The 13,012-nt window shown below is 49.8% G+C and overlaps 1 protein-coding gene across 1 annotated transcript in view; it reads left to right on the forward strand.

Annotated features, from left to right (window-relative positions):
• The window catches only part of Gna12 (G protein subunit alpha 12), a gene marked incomplete at its 5' end in the record, with an annotated part of 77,307 nt that extends 64,835 nt beyond the window's left edge, over positions 1 to 12,472 (forward strand). The window contains 2 exons of the mRNA XM_028756014.1: positions 8,255 to 8,305; positions 9,766 to 12,472. Coding sequence (XP_028611847.1) covers positions 8,255 to 8,305; positions 9,766 to 10,335 — 621 coding nt within the window. The remainder of the gene's footprint in view (positions 1 to 8,254; positions 8,306 to 9,765) is intronic.
• Between the last annotated feature and the right edge of the window lie 540 nt (positions 12,473 to 13,012).

Consider the following 13,012-nt stretch of genomic DNA (forward strand, 5'->3'; position numbering starts at 1 on the left):
GTAGCAAATGCTTGTTGTTGAACTTAAAAAATAAAATATTTTTTTAAAAAAAACAAAAAAACAAAACCTGAAGAGCTGAGGAGATGGCACAGCTGATAATAAAAGCACTTGCTGTGTGCAGGCATGAGGAACTGGGTTCTAATCCCTGGCACCCACATAAAAAGCCAGGTGTGCCCGTACACACACACAGCATTACCAAGGCCAAGACAGCCAGATTGCTGGGACTTGTTAGCTGCCAGACTAGCTTCCAGCTCAGTAGGAGACCCTGTCCCAAAACAATAAAGCAGAGAGTGGTAAAACAGGACACCTGATGGCCTCCTCATGCATGGCGTCAGAAATTCAAGGTCAGCTTAGGCTTCAAAGCAAGTTTGAGGCCAGCTGGGGCTACATGTGACTCTGTTTATAAATTTAAACAAAAAAAAAAAAACAGCCAGAAGTTGTAAATCAAGTAACATTTCTTTTGAACTCTAAGCTGAGAGACTGGTTTGAAGGTGTGTTTGCATACTTTCTGTTCTTACAGAGGACTCAAGATTGATGACCAGCACCTACAGAATGGCTTACCACCATCCTTAAGTCCAGTTCCAGGGGATCTCACACCTCTTCTGGCCTCCACAGGCACCAGGCACATACACAGAGCACACACATACATGCAGGCAAAATACTCATACACATAATGAAGACATGCCATCTGTGAAGTGGGCTGCCTGATAAATTAACTAGGCTAGATGGCAGTGTCTTGGCTGGCCTACAGGAAGCATGCCTCTCAGCTTTCTCTTCCTGTGGACCTCGGTAGCATCAGATAAAATGAAGAAACTTGCATAGGATTTTCCTGCTTTCCTTCTGCAATGTCACAGATCCTACTCTTACATCAGCCACCCCCAAATCAACATCCATCCTTGTGAGCCTGGAATCAGCAGTGGGATCGGGGAGATACTGAGGTCTGGAGAGGCAGCAGAGCCAGGCTGTCATGGGGCTTGCAGCAACAGGGTATCCACAGAGGACTGGGGACCCGTGAGGGCTGGGCTAGAATGTGCTGGTGTGGGACGGCTCCACAGGAGAGCCCTGTGTTCTGAGGGAACTTGGGCTGCCCATCAGCATCGAGCAGAGCTGGGCCAGCTGCTGCATCTCTGAGGGAGAAGCCAGCTGCTGCATCCCTGAGGGGAAACTAGGCATCCCACACAACCTGTCTGGGGAAGGAAGTGGGGTAGTCCTAAGGGAAGAAGCCTGGGGAGACTCAGGACAGGACAGGCAGACTGTCTTGGTTTAGGGTATGCTTGTGACTACACCTTAACAAGCATGCGCCTCCATGGGGCTCATGAGAGATGTCTTCACGTCATATGCAGAAAGAGGTAGCACCAGCACTGTCTGGATGGATGCTGGAGGCACATCTGTAACTCTCCACCACTGCACACTGGGATTGGTCACTCTGATTTATTCTGAAACCAGTTGTAGCAGGTCATACCCTCCATGTTGCAGGTCAGCTCAGAGTATTTGGACTCACGCAGGCTCAGGAGGAAAGGAATGGTGTGGGAATGCCAAAAAAGCATCCCAAAGTAGACCTGAGACTTTGGTAAAAACAACCTCAACTAAGCATGGTGGTATACACACTCAGAAAGTTGAGGGAGGGGAATCACAAGACCCAGGCCAACCTGGGCTATATAGTAAAAACCCTATGTCAAAAGAGCCTAATAAGAATAGGGGCTGGGGAGGTGGCTTGGTGGGTAAAGTGCTTGCTGCACAAGTGTAGAGACCCGAGTTCAGATCCCTGCACTGGCAGGATTAGACAGGCAGATCCTGTTAGAGTTGGCAGGGTGCTTGCTGGCCAGTCTAGCCCAATGGGTGAGCTCTAGGTTCAGTGAGACACTTTGTCTTAAAAAATAAAGTGGAGGCCGGGCGGTGGTGGCGCACGCCTTTAATCCCAGCACTTGGGAGGCAGAGGCAGGTGGATTTCTGAGTTCGAGAGTTCGAGGCTAGCCTGGTCTACAGAGTGAGTTCCAGGACAGCCAGGGCTACTCAGAGAAACCCTGTCTCGAAAAACCAAAAAAAATAAAAAATAAAAAAAATAAAGTGGAACAAAAAAGAAGAAAGAAAAGGGGAAAGTAAGGTCTGAAACAATCAATAGAAGATAGCCAGCGCTGCCCTCTGGCCTCCACACAGTGTACATGTCGGCACACACGTATGTACATGCAGTGAGTTGTCATCAAACTGAGTTGGTTCCAGGAAAGTAAGTTGACCTATATTAAAAAGTTAATATAGGGGCTGGAGGGGGAGTTGACTACGTGGGTTAAAAGAGCTTGCCTTGCAAGCTCCATGACCCGAGTTTGATCCCTGGAACTCACAGAAGAGAGAACCAACCCATCTAACCTTCACGCACCTGCATGTGAACACACAACAACAACAACAATAAACAAAAACATAATGGAATGTATAAATACCTCTCACATCCTGGACAACTACAAGATTTGGCCTGAAAGCATGTATACATTTTAGAAGTAGCCAAACAGTTCTGTACCATAATCAATCTTAAAAACACTAGTGAACACTAGTAAACCTCATAACACCACAGCCTCCAGCCAGCAGGGCCACTGTCCTGAATTCAGAGCTCTTATTCCTTTATCTTTCTTGTGTCCTGTCACCTAAATATGGCTAACTGACAAACTTGAGAAACATACAGCTCGCACCTGGGCTGGCTCCTTAACCTACACCTTATTTGGCGTCTGTAGCTAGAAGACAATGACACCTGCCTCTCCTGCTGTAGCAAGTTGTTAGAGCTAAAGGCCTCGACTGGTGTGTGGCTCGTAGGAAGCACACTGGATGTGTTAGGGAGGTTTGGTCTTGCTTAGTGTTATCTCTGTGTATCCCGGGCTGGGCTGGGCTGCCCCGGTCTCAGTGTTTCCAAGAGCTGGCTTTGTAGATGTGTGCCTCCATGCCTGGCTTATCTATTAATTTTTATAACTAGTGTTTAGTTTTGCCTGTGTTTTAACTCTATGTGTATAAATACTTGTAAGGCATTTGTAAATACATGATGGCACATGCTTGTAATCCCAGCACTCTGAATTGGAGGCCACCCTGGGCTACATGTGACCCTGAAAAAAGAGAGCAAAAGAGAAATGTTACTAGCTGGGTGTTTTTGTGAGTTTGAGACCACCACCACCCTTCCCCAAAAAGAAATTCTTACCCTGACTTGTTAGGCAAACATCACTTTTTTTTTTTTTTTTTTTTTTTTGCTGAGATGCATTATGTTAATGGTAGGGCCAAGCAAAGTGTCCACTGAACATAGAGTGGATGGGCACTTTACACTGGACACCAGCCTCTTCAGGCAGGCTCTCAGTCTCTGAGACTTCCTCAGGGTCAAAATTACCTTCCTACCAATAACAAGGCAGCCACCGCTTACTCATCACCTCTCACTTGTGAAGAATGTCAGGATGTTATTGCTCTGATGACCACGGTAGGTAGGTAGGTAGGTAGGCAGGCAGGCAGGCAGACAGACAGACAGACAGACAGACAGACAGACATAGAATCGGAGGCTGACCTTGAAATCAGAGATCTGTTTGCCTCTGCCTCCTGGAGGCTGGGATAGGAAATGTATGTCACAATACCTGGCTTTCTTTTAGAAACATTTTTGAAAGTTTATTTACATGAGTTTGTATGAGAGAGAGGGGGGGAGGGGGAGAGAGACAGACAGACAGACAGACAGACATTACATATCTTATATACATATATATATTTGAAAATGTTCTCAGAGGTAACACAGGTCTATCATCCCAACTACTCTGGAAGCTGAGACAGGAGGTTTGAAAGATCAAGGCTGGCATGGGCAATTTGCTTGGAGCCTGTCTCAAAATGAAAAATAGAGCTGGGGCTTGGTGGTAGATACTTGCCTAGCATTCGCATATGAGGCTCCAGACCTAAACCTCAGCCGGGGTGGAGATAGGGAGCTGGCTCAGTTTTCATTTCACTCACTCACTCTGTCTGTCTGTCTGTCTGTCTGTCTCTCTGTCTCTGTCTGTCTGTCTGTAACAGGGTGTCTCTATGTAGTTCTTGCTGTCCTCAAACTCACTCTATAGACCAGGCTGCCCTCAAATTCAGAGATCAACCTGCCTCTGCCTTCCAAGTGCTGGGATTAAAGGTGTGAGTCACCACTGCCCAGCTCAGTTTTCATGTCTAACACAGATTATTGGAAGCTTGAATTACTGAGTGTTTTGGTTTCCAAGTCTTTCCTTTATTTGGGAATGGGGTGAAAACCCAGGGGCTTTCCAGAAGGAGCTGGAGAAACAGGTACTGACTCACTTCCCAGCAGGCGGTAGGGTTTGCTGACTGTTTATTAGCAGCTCTGCTGGTGGGTGTGTGAGTCCTTCTCTCTGCCTGGGGGCCGTCTACACAGGTACTAGACAGTGGGCAGTCAGAGGGTCACTAAACTAGGAAAGAGGCAATGTCTAGCGTAGCCAGCGTTGAAAAGTACACGTTGAGCTGAAGAAACAACTCAGTGGGTAAAGGTGCCACTCAGCCCCTGGAGCCAACTCCTGCAGGCTGTCCTGTCTCTTCTCTATCCCCCAACCCCCCCCACACACACACACGTAAATAAACTTTAAAAAAAGATTTTAAAAGCCAGGCTTTGCGACCACACCTTTATCCAGCCTTCAGGAGGCAGAGGCAAACAGATCTCTGAATTCAAGGTCAGCCTGGTCTGCAGAGTGAATTCCAGGAGACAGAGCTAAATGGTGAGACTCTGTCTCAAAACAAAACAAACAAAAAAGAATCTCTAAGGGGTTGTAACGGGGTAAAGACGGTAAAGACGTGTGTCTTTATGCAGTAACCAGGGCCTCTGAGGCTCGAGAGACTGCTGGGGCTGAGAGCACTCTGGGAAGCGCAACATTTTCTTTTATAGCTCCTAGTTCCTTACCCCTAAAATACCCCTTTCTGTGGCTGCATAGCAAACGGCCACAGTATAGCACTAAAAGCCACAGATGCCTAGCATCCAGGCAGTGTCGCACACATGAGCCGAGCGTTGGGACAGGACAGTGCTCTCACACCCACAGCAGTCCAGGTGTCCTCATCTAGGTGTGTTACTGACATCACCATGTTGTTGGAGATGCCAGTAAAGACCTTTCTCAGTTCTTCCTCGTTAACCACCACCCTCGATGGTGGCCTCCAAAGTCCTCGCACACACCACTGTGCTGTCTCGCCAACCCTAAATCACTACTGCACTAAGTAAAGACTTCCCTTCCTTCTGCTGATGCCACCACATAAGCTAGCAAACAGGGAAATGTCTACCACTAGTCAGCCTTGAAAACATACACACTGCTCTAGACCATGAGACACCCTGGTCAGAGGAGGGGACAGTGTTCCTGAAGATGACACCCAAGACTGTCTTTTAGCCTGTGCGTGCATGCACACGCGCGTGCACATACACACAAACGTGCAGGAATGCAAGCATGCACCTAAAGCCCCATAGAAGGTCTCTTCCTTCCTTCTGCTATGCTACTGTCTGAGTAGAACCAAGAGGGAGTGGCCCAGGCTGTGAGCTGTCACCCCTGCCCAGCGACTGGGGTGACATGGTGGAGCCACTATGACCCAGCAGCTTCCTGCCTTTGTGTTGAGGGAGGAGACAGGACCAGGAGAGGGGAGAGTCAGCACAGGGGCTGACCCACTTGGCCTCTTGAAACGCCTTCCATGCAAGCAGGGTGGGACAGCTGTGTGAGGAGCACAGGTTGCCTGTAGAGATGACAGCTCGTTTCTGGGCCTTAGGTGCCTCTTCCCACCTCGGAGCTTGGCTGCCCACCACCAGGGCTGCGTTTGCTGCATTTCGTGGGGGCTGGTGCAGGGAAACTTGAGTGCTGCCATCCCTAGAACAAAATCCTCTCCTTTGAATCATCCCTATGACCTTCCCTCCAAGCAGGAAGTAAGTGACTGGTCACCTCTTCCTCTGGGCCATCTGGGCCAAGGACAGAGAGACAGACAAACAGGAGCTGGGCTGTGTACATCTGCTGTCTCAGCACAGAGAAGGCTGATGAATTAGCTCAGGCTAGCCTAGGCTGCATCATTAGATGTGATCTCAAAGGTTTTAAAAATAAAAAATAAACCACACTCAGAGGCTGATTTTTGTCAACTTTTTGTCAGACAATCACAGTCTATAATGGGTGTCCTGTCATGGCCTATCCTTCTTGAAGACCTAGAATGTGCCATTTGGGAAATGGCTTGGGTGCCAGTGTATTTGCCTCACAAGCATGCAGACCTGAGTCTGAGCCCCAGAACCCACATAGGGAGCCAGCAGCCAGCATCTGTAGGCAAAGACAGGAGGAACTCTGGGGTTCATTGGCCAGTTAGCCTAGTTGATGATCTCCAGACCACTGAGGGGCCTGCCCTGTGTCAGAGGATGACACCCAAGCCTGTCTTTTGGCTTACACACACACACACACACAGAGGCATGCACAACATACACGCATCAAACCAAAGAATAATTTTTATTTCAGCGCCATTCTGTTGCATGTGTGTGACCTTGCCGTTGTACACTTCTGTGAGAATGCACAGTGATGGCAGCAGGTGAACCCCGTGACTGCTGTCATCTTTCAGATGAAGGTTCCTATGGAATTTAGAGAGCTACACTCTTTGGGATTTACGGAGGAACTGTTTTCTAGTCTTCGGCTTGCTTCCTTCTCCTTCTCCTCCTCCTCTTCCTCTTCTTCTTCCTCCTCCTCCTCCTCCTCCTCTTCCCCCTCCTCTCCTCTTCCTCCTCCTACGTTTATTTTGTGTGTGTGTGCGCACATAGGCACATGTAAGCTATGAGTCGGAGGACAACTTTGTGGAGTCAGTTCTCAGTTTGTGCCTTCGTAGGACTCAGGCATCAGACTCAGGTCATTAGCCTTGGCAGCAATGCTCTTACCACTGAGCCACCTTGCCTGCCCAGCCTTTGATTTCTGAAGGAAGCTTCTTGTGCTGTTTACTCAGCACTGTGTGTCACTCCCATTATTCCTGGCCTATAGGGCAGGGCCATGAGCGATGCATGCAGGGACAGGCGTTGGCCGTTGAGTAGCTCAGTTAGTTGTCCAGCAGAAAAACTCATCACCAAAGATTCTCCTCATTCTGTGTCATGAATCATACAGAGGCTTCTAGAAGCTGGACTCCCGTCTTTACAGACATTACCTGAAGCCCTTGGGCCATGTGTGTCAGAGGCAAATCTTCTCGTTTTACTTCTCGCCCCAGCCCTTGCTGCTGGTGTGCCCGAGACAGTATCCACCATCTGCACTGGAGGGAAGAGTTCAGATCTGGGCTAGAGCTGTGGGATGATGGAGTTTGAGGCTTGCTTGTTTTAAGTCAGGCTGGCCTCACCCTGGCATGTAGCTGAGAGTGCCCTGGATTCCAGCTGTGCACACCAGCCAGTTTGTGTAGTGCTCTGAGGGCCTCAGCCTGCATGCTCGACAGACTGCATGCTCGGCAGCCTGCATGCTCGGCAGCCTGCATGCTCGACAGTCTAGCAACTGAGCCGCAGCTCCAGCCTCAAACAGCGTTGTTGTTTTGTTTTTGTTTTTCTCTCTCTTTCTTTGTGGAGTTTGGGAGTTGTTTTTGCTTGGTGGTTGGTTTGTTTCTCTGAAGTAGAGTGTTGCCCTCTAAGCCTACCTGGATTGAGATTCTCTCTGTAGCTCAGAACTTGTGGTAATCTTCCTGTCTCAGCTTCCCAAGAGCTGAGACTGTAGATGTGTACCACCACACCTGGGTCGTTTTGTAAATCACATGTACTGTCTTATTGTGCTTTCCATTGCTGTGACCCAGGGCAGCTTGGGGAAGGAAAGGGCTTTTCTGGCTTACACTTCATGTCACAGTCCATCACTGTGGGACAGCAGGGCAGGAACTTGGGCAGGGACTGACACAGAGGCCATGGAGGAGCGCTGCCCGCCACCTCACTTCTGGTCTGCGCATCTATCTTTTTTGTACAACCAAAGGACCACCTTCCTGGGGGTGGCAGCATCCACAAGGTGCCCAGAGCACCCATGTCAATCATTAAGAAAATACCTGTAGGCCAAACTGATGGAAAAACTCTCCAATTGATAGTTGATAGTCCTTCCTAGGTGACCGAGTTAGCCAAAAAAAAAAAAAAAAAAAGCAGCACCCAGCCAGTCTCTGCCTTCTTAGACTTTGCTTTCCTGTTTCACAGCAGAGCAGCCTTGCCCACTCTGTCCCCCAAGTCCCGTCCTTTCATCTGTTACTCTGGCTTCCTCCATCAAGCCTGAGCTGTGACTGTTTTTCTTCACAACAGGGTGAATCGGTGAAGTACTTTCTGGATAACTTAGACCGGATTGGCCAGCTGGTGAGTAGCCCATCTCTCCCCCGCTACCGCAGTCCAGGGTTAGAAAACCTGATGTGGAGACCAAAGCAGACGAGGGACTCCAGTGGCACCGTGGGCCAGCTCGTCACATGGCTGCTGTGAATTGTGCCATCTCCCATGTCCCTGCTCGATTCTACACACCTGCACTTAGGGAAGGGGTCTCCCTGTAAGAATGGCTTCACCCCAGTCTCTGTGAGAAACATGGGAGCCCAGGCTGGGGCCAAAAGAGGCTTTCCTGACACTTGTGGTAGAGAAATTCTAGCGTGTGCCAAGGCTGACAGTATAGTGAAGCGGCAATCCCTCACAAGCTGCCTGCTTGCCGTTGTCACTGTCCCCTTGGTCTCAGGCCTCCGTGTGCTGGAAGCCTAGCACTCAGCAGGCCTGTGTAGGAGCATCGAGCCTTGGAGGCCAGCCTGGGACACTTATCTCCGTAAAAAATAAAAATACAATGATGAGTGCACATGGCTGACAGAACTGGAAGCACAGTCATGCTACCATTGTGCTCCTGAAAGACTAGCAGAGCCCCCAGTGCCCGCCAGCACCCAGGCAGTGTGGAGACTTCCTCCATCACATGGTGGATTTGCCTTGGTGATGTTGGTGCTTTTGTAACATTTGACATCCTAATGAGCCCAAGTCACCCCTGGGTAGTGTCACCGCAACGTCTGAAGATTGTTCCCTGCCTGCTGTTTTCTCCGCTTTGCTTTATTGACTGAAATACCCATCTATCTGGGTGTCTCACTCTGGATCTCACTGTTCTGGCCTCATAGTTTAGATACCTTCTGTCCCCTGTGACATGAGTAGACAAATGATACCTGAGGCCTTCCAAATGCAGAATTAAAGGGTTTGAGAATTGCCACAATTAGGACCTTAGGGAGTGGCTCTGTGGGAGACACCTGCTTGGAATCCCCTAGTGGGGAGTTGGGGTATGCCTCAATGTAGAGCATGCAGGAGACTGTTTTATCTTCAGCACCAAAGAAAAGTAAAGTTTCCAAGGCAAAGACACTAAATATCTCATAGGCTTCATTTAGATCACAGTACACAACCCAAATTAGTCACTGGGAGGGTTTTTAGAACATACATGCTCTGGAAGCTAGAAAAATAAATATTTATGTTACAGAAACAAATGAAGAAGATTTTTAATTTCTTTTAGTGAAGAAGACAGGACAGCATTTTACATGAGACCCAACTGAAGGTTCTGGCCATTCTGTCTCACGCCAGTGAGCTTGTACTCATTAAGAAATGAGTGTTCAATCCTGTTATTTTGTTGCAAGATGGATTTAAAGGTCTGTCAGTGAGATTTGCTTTTCGCTTGGTTAAATGTTCTTGCTAAGGTCCCTGTCTTGTATCTTTCTCCTGCAGCCAGTCCCTCTGCCAGCTTTCCTGTGCTCATCCTTCCCTGGTTTCCTTCCTTCTCAAATGTCTGCCTTTCTCATGTTTTCCAGAACTACTTCCCCAGTAAGCAAGACATCCTGCTGGCTAGAAAGGCCACCAAGGGAATCGTGGAACATGACTTCGTTATCAAGAAAATCCCATTTAAGATGGTAGATGTGGGCGGCCAGAGGTCGCAGCGCCAGAAGTGGTTCCAGTGCTTCGACGGAATCACCTCGATCCTGTTCATGGTGTCCTCAAGTGAGTACGACCAGGTCCTCATGGAGGACAGGCGCACCAACCGGCTGGTGGAGTCCATGAACATCTTCGAGACCATCGTCAACAACAAACTCTTCTTCAACGTCTCCATCATCCTCTTCCTCAACAAGATGGACCTCCTGGTGGAGAAGGTGAAGTCAGTGAGCATTAAGAAGCACTTCCCAGATTTCAAGGGTGACCCGCACCGGCTGCAGGACGTCCAGCGCTACCTGGTGCAATGCTTTGACCGGAAGCGCAGGAACCGCAGCAAGCCCCTGTTCCACCACTTCACCACTGCCATAGACACCGAGAACATCCGCTTCGTGTTCCACGCTGTGAAGGACACGATCCTGCAGGAGAACCTGAAAGACATCATGCTGCAGTGAGAGACAGCCCCTCTGTCATCCTCTCGTGGCCTCTGTGGCCTGTGGCCACGTGTCTCTGGTGTGTCTGCCGCCTGCGTGGACCTGCAGTGGGCATCTCCAATCCATACCATCTAATACCTGGCTCAAGAATGCTGGACTGCCAACCACACCAGCGAGCTCTGGACAAGAGGACGTGGGAGTGTCAGTGATAGCTACTGAATCGGGGACTGTGAAACTACTGAATCCACGCCGTCGCTCTGGTGTTGATCTGTAAAACCTAGGAACACAGCTTTCTCTCTCCCTGCAGAAACTCTTCCTTGCTGACACAACTTAACCAAGGTTCAAGTATGCACAGACACACACGTGTTCTCATTAATGACAGAAACACAACCCCAGCTGGCCTTGCAGACGGCTCTCCCCTCTGAGACACTAGCTTAGCCTCACATTACTGTAGAGGGGCATGCAGGCCACAGTGCCACCTCCCAAAGTGAACACACTGCCTTTAAAATTGTGCCAACACCCTCCTAGTCCCCCCTCTGAGGCATGTCAGGATGAGCAGAGGCGCCGAGTCAGGTGTCCACACTCCTAGAGAACACGGGGGAGCTGTGAACCTGCCTCACTGCCCCAGTAGCCACTCACGATGTCTCCATGCCCAGGGGGCCACAGTGTGGACAGGTGGCCTCTAAAGCAGCTCTGGCCAGCCTGTGCATACATAGTGGTGCTCTCTCCTCCTCCCCTGTCCCTCCACAGCCCATGGCAAAGACACATAACCAAGTGGCCTTGTAGGATGCCTTACTTGACAGTTGGTGGCGTGTAGCATCCCCTGTCCTGGGCTCTGGAAGTGGGCCAGAGACGCTCAGCAACTCTAGAGTGTCCTCAGGTCTTGGCTGCTTGGTGGGCCAGCCACTGGTCCTTCAGGAGAAGCCTTGGGCTCTGCACACCACCCCTCACCATTGCCTTCACACAGTGCGCTCTGCTCTCCAAGCGGCTGGCAGGCTGGGTTCTGTCTCTGTGCACACAAAGCCAGTCTGTACCCTCCTAGCCCTGGTCAATGAGGGTGCAGAAGGCTGGGGACATCAGCACAACCTTCTAAGCCTCAGCCTGGCCGGGCCAGCCTCCTGGCAGGCTTCGCACATTTTACAATCTATTGCATTCCAGACCTGCCCCTCTGTACATGAGTATCTTTCTGGGAGCTGGGGTGTGGCTTATAGCTTCCCCAGAGTGCTCTTTGGCTCACTAACACATCCAAGGGCCCTGTCTGCAACCGAATTGCTCCTGACACTTGATCCCTGTTGCATCCTGGTCTTGGCTCATTTTACCCACCAGATAGATAGGATTCTCAGAGCAGATGCTAAGCCAGGAGACGGATGGGACCACTTGTTAGACCCTTCGTTATCGCAGCGCTCGGACTAGGAAATAGTCTCTCGCGCCCACTTGTTCTCGCTGCCTGTGCTCAGTGGTTTATATCAGCGCTTGCTGAGCTTCTGGCTCTTCCCTTTGGGGAGCGAACAGCCGTTCTGCCTGTCTCACCAAGTCTTCACAAGCTGAGGGGATGTGGCCAGGCTAGTACCGGGGACCAGCAACCTTGCAGGGCTCTTTGGGGTCTCAGGTCCACACACAGTCACCAAAGCCCCATGTATCTGTCAGTGCTGAGACCCCACACAGACACAGCCTGCTCCCAGCCACTGCTGGGGGCCACTGTGACTGAGGTGAGGGCGGGGTTGTCAGGGAGAGCACTGTCCCTCTGACAGCCTGACCATATGTACCAGTCACTTTGAAAGCCGGCAGCACGTGATTAGCAAGATGTGAACTTCAGCTAGCCGAGCAGAACGCCGGCGGATGGGCAGAGGCCCACCATCCTGGCGAGCTGAGCCTGGCCATGTCCTTTCTGCCAGGACACCCCTACTCTGTGATCTGTGAAGTGGGTCAATTGGAAGACAAGGCTGGAGTCATTTACAAGTTTCTCCACGTAGATTGTAGTCAGGTTTTCTCCCAGACCTTAGGCTTTTGTATTTTTTTTTAATTTTAATTTCACTGTTACCCTTGACTAGTGTCCTTTCTGTTGCAGTGTTGGAAAAGCAGGAGGTATTTGTGCCTCATCTATTACTGCAAAAAAATTAAATAAATGTAACAATAAACATCCAAAAACTCACTCTGCTTCCTGCCTAGCAAGCCGTTTTTTTTAAAGAGTGGGGGGGGGCATTCTGAGACGCACTCTCCAATCCTCTGTAGAGAGGTTCTCTCAAAGCTCTTGACTCACTCTGTCTGGCTTGAAGATGTGAGCTTCACACCTCTAGATGTTGGTCAGAGTAAGCTCTTGGTTTTTCTTTGCTTCATATAAAACACAGGTGATGTGTTTATAAAAAGATAAAGAGATACAGGATATGTTCTATGGGTGTGTGCTGAGGTATGGGGGAAGGGGATGTCTCAGTGGGCCCATGCCGAGCATCCCTTACTCCTGAGGGACCAGCCACACAGTATAGTATAGAATAGAGTTTATTCAGGGCATGGGGAGGGGAGTTAAGAGGGTAGTAGAGGCAGAGAGAGAGAGAGAGAGAGAGAGAGAGAGAGAGAGAGAGAGAGAGAGAGAGAGAGAGAGAATATAGAGAAGTAGAGGCTGGTCATGAGCACTTGGAGAGAGGGGGGAGGGGCAAGGGGACAGAGGGGAGGGCAAGAGAGGAAAAGAGCAAGGAGGGGG

This window comes from Grammomys surdaster, unplaced genomic scaffold (assembly GCF_004785775.1).
Source record: "Grammomys surdaster isolate TR1022 unplaced genomic scaffold, NIH_TR_1.0 126109, whole genome shotgun sequence".
Classification (NCBI taxonomy): Eukaryota; Metazoa; Chordata; class Mammalia; order Rodentia; family Muridae; genus Grammomys; species Grammomys surdaster.